At 42.5% G+C, this 7,355-nt stretch overlaps 1 protein-coding gene across 2 annotated transcripts in view; it reads right to left on the minus strand.

Moving 5' to 3' along the window:
- LOC146810995 (organic cation/carnitine transporter 2-like) overlaps positions 1-6,292 on the minus strand; it is a 596,936-nt gene extending 590,644 nt beyond the window's left edge. The window contains exon 1 of one of the 2 annotated variants that reach the window (XM_085618046.1): positions 5,582-6,292. In XM_085618046.1, the coding sequence (XP_085474172.1) occupies positions 5,582-5,977 (396 nt within the window). In that variant the 5' untranslated portion in view covers positions 5,978-6,292. The remainder of the gene's footprint in view (positions 1-5,581) is intronic. The other variant, XM_085618045.1, reaches the window with a different exon arrangement.
- Positions 6,293-7,355: the final 1,063 nt, after the last annotated feature.

A 7,355-nucleotide genomic window follows, 5' to 3' on the forward strand; every position in this document is an offset into this window, starting at 1 on the left:
CCACTCTATTTATCGTAATGGCCGATGCACTTACAACCCGGGAGAATGGACTTCGAAGGTTGTAGGGGTGTCCTGCTCATGCAGGGGCACCCTAACAATCAGAACCAAGCACCCTGCTTTCAGGATTGAAAGGCCTGCTTTCGGGGTGACTTATAGGTTTTAAGTGCAGAGACCTTAGAAATAGGGAAACCTATATCTGTCGTAAGTGGTGCAAGGACCAGCTTATACAGGCTGCAATGTCAGTCCTGTAGTTACAGCTTGAGTGGTCTCCCATGGGTGGCATAATACATGCTTCAGCCCATGGGGGACCCCTGGTGTACCTAGGCCCTGGGTACCTCAGTACCATATACTAGAGATTTATAATGGTACACCAGTATCCAATCAGGGGGTCGAGAGGGGAAGTACTTTCCATGACCAATTTAGGGGAGGAAGCACAGAGGCTGGGTTCCGGATTAGCAGGATCCCTGTCGGACTAGTCAGAAACAGCATAGCAACAGGCAAAAAGTGGGGGTAACCACAAAAGCAGATCCTACTTTCCTATACCATTTATCAGAGCTCTTATTTAATGAGATTGCTGCCATAATTTGCCGCCGCACTACATGGCACTTTAAAGGACAAGTAGATTTTTTATTTTTGCAGGACATATTTATTAAGCAACTTGCCCCATGGACAAGAATATATTATATTAAATTCCACACCCTGGAAAATCATGGAGAGAATTACTGAAAATTAGCTGTCAGATCAATTTTTTAAAAGCCTAATACAATATACTGGGCCATTGGCAGCTAGGCCTAGATGAGCTCAGATTGGCATGGATGAGCACAAGCCCATTGTGGATTATAGAGTCAGAGCTTGCATGCTTTAAATACAGCTGTACCACATTCATTACCAAGGGCTACTCCATCCTTAAGACCAGGCTCGGAGAGGTGGGGATATCTAGTACAGCAGCTGAAAGGTTCTCTTACTTGCTGTAAGACCACTCCAAATCTCTCACGTTTTATTCATATAGCTTTACTGTTCAGTGTGGGGTTGCTTAGATCTTTTGATGATGATAGTGATGGTTATTTATAAAGCACAAAGTAAGTACCCTGGTAAGGTGTCCTGGTGCTAAGCTGAGTTATATTTGCTGAAATAGGCAGGTTTCCGAGCTTTTGTGGAATTTCCAATGGTTTCTCTGCTGCATATGTTTCTCAATTTCTATGTAAATCTTCTTGCTCAGCTGGTCAGATAATATGGCTCCATGGCACGGACTTCACAAATAACATGCAGCTGACTGTGTGCCGCAATCAAAATGCACCAAGGTTGCTAACTAACCTGAATAAATACCAGTAGGGTTTTTGATAGTAAAAGATCAACTATTTCCTAAATCATATTGGTAGACTGCTTCATGGGAGACATAACTATTGTTAGCATGAAATCATCCTGCCTCTACACTGGCGCACCCTTCTCTACTTGCAGTCAATGGCAAATCTTTGGTGTTTTGTTTGCTAAGAGCTTCTCCCTTAATGCACATATTAAGGTTATGTCCACTCCCTGCTTCCATATGCTTTACCTGTTCGTGAAGGCCCCTCCCGTTTTTCTATCCAAGACACTGAATGCTAAGCTCACTGCAATCAGTGTACTTTCTCGTATGGACTACAGTAATAGTTTTTACTTAGGCCTCCCTAATTCTTCATTGTTAAAGCTGCAAAAGATTTCAAATTGTGCAGCCAGAAAGGAGACAAGCTTGAAGAAATTTAACCAGGTCTCAGATACTCAGAGACAGATTCACTGGCTTCCAATAAAGTAACGCGTCTGTTTCAAGGACTTTTACCTTAGACATAGGGTCGTTTACGAATTTGATGCGTCCTGCCTCAACGAAAGATTTGTTATGCACAGAAATGTAAGACCCCTTCACGCCAGCTCTCATATATTTGTCAGCAGGGTAAAGTGATTAAACTCTTGTATGATCACTGACAGTGCTTAAAATATACACAAAATTCTGCAATGACCTTTCTGTTTAACTATGAAATACTAAGAATCATTAATCATTTGGAAAAGCCCTTAAGACGTTTCTCTTTGGTTTATTCCACTGATTTTCTTGTGCTAGCTCTACCTAGATTAGTCTGCTTTTGTTTTCCGATTAGCAGTGGTATTACGAGTGCTGAGATGCTCCCTGTACAGAATATGTGTTTTACAAATATTAAAATCACATCACATTCCGACCAAACTACATTATTTGTTTCCTAATAGTTGTGAGCCTAATGCTCGATATCAGTGGGGCTTAAGAGACCTTGCTCACATATTTTGCTAAACATATTGTACTAAAATATTAGATTGGGGTACTCTCACCTGGAGTTCACCTGAATTTGAAGAGAAATAAAAGAAATGCTCTTGATAGGAGATGGGCATTAGTAATAAAACTTCTTATACGGTTTCAAGATGGAATTTTGTCTGAAATGTGTATCTCACTAGCGCCCATCCAGATTACATGTTTACCCAATGGGAGGATAAATGCTGTTTTCTGAAGAATAATACCTGTGTGAATAGAAAAATTTGGTAAGAACTTTGACTGTACAGGTTTCCGGCGTTATTATTTCTAGACCCTTCAGCTTTTTTTTGTATTTCTCTTTATCTTTGAATTGATTACCAAAGTTCTAATGACTTACAAAATTCTAAATATTATGTATACACCACAAGCATACTATTATAAGGGCAATTCACGCAAAAGACAATAATTAAGCGGAGGTGAGTAATCAGTTTATATTTTAAGAAAATCCTACTTTGTATTTGATAAAGAAATGATCCTGAAATCACTGCTTCGATATAAACGTGAAAATAAATAATATTAAGTATATGGAACTTGCTGTAATATTATCCGGGTGGAGGAGCATGCTATGTCACTTTCTCAACTACAGTACAAAGTATGTCACAAGGGGGTTCACGGCTATATTTCAGGTCAATGGAATATTACCTGCCCTCTGCTTTCCTTAGTCAAATTGCCAGGAAGAGGTTCTTAACAGCATTCGCTTAAGAGAACAAAATAAACAAATATGAAAAAGGTGAAGATTATTAAATTAGGATTTAGGATGGCAAATTGGTAAAAACAACAGGGTAGTTGGGTGTAGACTGTTCCTGTTCAATAAATGAATTATTTAATAATGAGTAGAAAGACCTAATTTATAATAGTGGCAAAAGAGTGTGATCATATGCTCACGATTGCTTTGGCACAAAGTTAGATTGCTTTCTAACTCATGCCTTTGAAATTTTGGGGTCAGATAAGGGGGTGCCATCAGTCTTATTGTATTACTAAATATGAAAGTTATTGTGCACCAACTTTCCTACACAAATGTATGCAAAGTAACACAAAAGCGATTGGTGGGATACCTGCAAATGTCTTAGCCTCAGGCATTCACTCAGAAGTGAATTCAAGTCTTTTTGACCATTTTATTTACCACTATGCCACTTGTGACAGGGATCAGTCAAGTACTAATCTGGCTTGGTCCTGTTCCAATAGGAACAGTCGAGCCCAAGCTCACAGACCAGGTCCTCTTTAGATGGAAACACAAGAAATTCGAGGCAAGTGTTAGCCTCATTGAATCTCATCAGTGAGGTGCACAGCAAGAATGCAAACGGTGTCAGCACTTAGCCATCAAGTGTAGTGCATTACAATTAAACACAAAGATTAAGGGTGAAATTATTGCAGATGTGTCAGTCCCTAGTAATGGCTCAACAGTTGCACTACAGTTCATTGGATGTTTTCACCCACTGTGCCAATCCAAGCTGGTACCAGTCAAAATACAAATCAGACTTTTTTCCCCCCAAAATGGCAAAATGAGGAGTCAAGGTGTCAGAACCCCGGTAGATAAGGTACAACCTGTTAACCATGATGTTTTGCATCTATCAGACCATTTTCACTTTGTGTCTGATGTTACCTTTTTTCAGGCGAATAAAGAAGAGACTTCTCAGTTTGGTTCTATTTAAGAGAAAGTTTATACACTTTCTACACAATGAAGTGGAGAATCTTTGATATTATCCTGCGGGTGGCAAACGTATTCCTTCGTCTGTATGTACTTATCTATTGACAGATCTTTAAGTAGAATGAAAAAGTGTGGGTCTCCAAACAGGCCTAAGAAGAGTAACTATGAATCCTTTCCAAGAGGCGTGGCCTACGTAATTAAGGATGTGATTTATACATATAAACTAAAACCCTGGGCTTTCGTAGTGTGACACCCTACCGGTATTTTGGGGCCTCTGAGCTTTCAGTTGTTGCATTCAAATATATATCATAACAACTTAAGTGTAAATCAGTTAACACAAGACGAGATTATTGGCTTTGCCCATGGCTATTAACTGTTTAAAATAAATAGTTAACGATTTTGTTGTAAATAATTAATATTGAAAATGTTTCAATTCTGAAAATCTGAGACTGAATTAATCATTACTAAGATTTCTCAAAGGGGCAGTCGTCTTCAGAATGCCTTACACCCTTTGTATCTCCACCAGCTTTCTGAAAGTCACCATCTGCATCTCCATTACTTCACCACTCCCTAACACACAACGCACCCACTCACCTGTAAGCACTGCATTTTGTTTTACTATGAGATTTGTCAATATTTTGACATATGTGTACCACTTTCACACACATTTGCAATGAATCACAACTACAATTACAACTGGCACGCATGGCTACTGATCCATGTGCTGAGCAGAGAGGTCAAAATTTGAGGACGTTGTATTCTGAACACCGTTTTGACACACTGCCATAAATGTAAGAAACTCAGCTCAACTCAAATGTCTCAATCGTGACCCATTACAAACGCCTGGAGGCGACTCGGTTTTATGTGAGAGCTATACAAGAGTAATATGTTACACGAAAAAAACTACAAAGACAACAACCTTGAAAAAGCAAACATTCTTAGGGAAGAGTAAGCTTTACATATAAACAGGGAGAACACAGCGAGCAGAAAATACCTGAGCGTTTGTTAAATTCAGTCATTGTTTTGAAATACATCAGTGTTTACACTTGAAAAGTTAAGGACGGGAATATAGGGCCCGAAAGAAAACCGTTTTAATGTTTCGTTATTGCTGGCGGGTCCAAGACCCAAAACACTTATAACCATGGGTATTGGTCTGATAATCATATTCAACTGAAGTTGAAAATGTAGACAACGTGATCAAAACGAATCCTACTCTCAAATAAATGGAAGAGTAGGTACTGTCAACAAATGTTGCAGCAAGAGCCCAAAAAATGTTTAGAACGTGTTACTTATGGGATGCTAGTTAAGATGACATATATGGGCCTCAAATAAAAAAAAAAAACACAAATCTGGTAATTTACACTAATTCTGCCGATTAACCGTTATTCTAAAAAACACGCGAAGTAACTCCAAATTGAAAATAAGGTTTCTTAACTTGCCTGAGACATAAACATACATTGCTCTCGCAGAGTCAACACATTTTAACTTGGTTCTGTCTACGCAGGGTAATGTGTTAGTAGGCCAAAGTGTGCGAGCATGGGACCCCATCCCACAGAGTTAAAGAGTGGGAGGCGCTTACTCTGAGGGTACAACACAGCACAGACAGCGCTGCTCACACTGACCTCTGTGACTATGGTACTGCTGTAGAGGTCGGTGCTGTAGCTCCACCCGTCCAGGCACTTCTCCTGCGGCACTTCGCTCAGGTCCACGTCCACCCCCGGGGTCAGTCCAAGCGCCGAGAAGTTAGTCAGAAGCGCCAACCGGTAGCGGCGGCACCTGCTCTCCGCCAGGGTCCCGTCCGCCTGCTTCTCCAGCGGCAGGCTGGCGTTCCTCCAGTGGGCACTGAGGTTGGCGCCGGCGGGCACCAGGCAGCGGTGCTCCGGGGTGGCTGACAGGAAAACCGCCGAGAGCCCGTTGAAGCCGTTGGGGACGATGCTGGCGCTGAGCAGGAAGAAGATGGTGCGCTGGAAGGGCCCCCACTCTCCCAGAAAGGCGGTCTCCTTCTCGTAGTCTCGCATGGCGGCGCGGGGAGCGCTGCGGGGACCGGAGGCGTAGCGCCAGGTACCGGCGGCCACCTGAGGCTTAGCCCGGCGCAGAGCTGCATAGAGCAGGTGCTGGAGAGCGAGAAGCTCCCGCTTCAGCCTGGGGTTTTGAGGGAGCGGGCCGGCCCGGGGGGAGGCGGCCTTGGCAGCCTGCGGCTCTGGGTGAGGGAGGGGACTGCGCAGAGCTGTCAGGGACTGGAGGGCGGCGTACCCGAGAGCGGCCCTGGCCTTATCATGAACACAGCATGGCCTGTGCTGTGCTGCTGCTACCGTAGCGCGTGTCACGTGGAGCTCGGGGAACGCCTACAATTCCTGCTCGCAGACACCACCTTCCCTTTCGCAGTCAGAGGAGCAGCGTTTCTGTACGTAACTAAGCAACTGTCCTGTCAAAAGAGCTGTCATCCGGAGCAACACGCGCCCTAAAACAAACATAACATTTGGCCTACTTTTTTCCAGGCGACCTCATCAGCTGTTAACAGCCCCGTCAATATGTATGCCCTACAACTTCGCCATACAATCTACTCTACGTCACTCCTTTCACAATTTACTCATCATTGTTTAGCACGCTTTACATGGATTGGACGACAACACGCTCAATACCGGAACCGATTAAGCAGTTGTCAGTTTTCAGAATGGATTACATTTCATTTATATAGCTGCTGATATCAGTATAGAGCGAAGTATTCTTTCTAACCCTTCCTCTCCAAAATAAAATACACGAATTCCATAATGTCCAATCGTTTACTCTTCAAAACTCTGTAATCTAGACCTCTCTAGTTTTAAATCCTTAGGAGAACATTGATGGCATCACAGGAAGTGATGCCCCATGCCGCTTGATAGCAGTGGATCACAGGAAGTCACTTTAGTAAACTTTTAATACCTTTCAAAATAAACAGTGGATCAATAAAATGCTACCAAATTTTAAATTATAAATGAACTGAAGCGTTAGTATCATACATGCCAACGTTTGTCAACCCCTATAAGGAAACATTTTAAATGGAAAAATCAACAAAATCTGCTTTCTCCATTAAGGACTGTGAAACATTTTATGAGGAAGAAAACAAAAATAATATGATTTGTCCCTTTAAACAGCATGAGTCTCCCACCTAAACCGGGTGTGCTCGCAGGCCTGGCAAGTATCGTGCATCAGGGATTAGACCATTAGTGCCAGTGTCCGCATCACCGTACTAAAATGCTAACGTCATGCACAGTTATAGCTCCTATATGCGTGACCAGAGGCTGTAGCTTTGTGGGGTTCGATAAACGCACCAGCCAGCGCGCTTACTGCTGCCCCACGCAGTTATTATGAACTTGGCTCAGATCTAAGACATCTGTCTCCTTTGCTATGGAAATT

This window comes from Triturus cristatus, chromosome 7 (assembly GCF_964204655.1).
Source record: "Triturus cristatus chromosome 7, aTriCri1.1, whole genome shotgun sequence".
In the NCBI taxonomy this organism is placed as follows: Eukaryota; Metazoa; Chordata; class Amphibia; order Caudata; family Salamandridae; genus Triturus; species Triturus cristatus.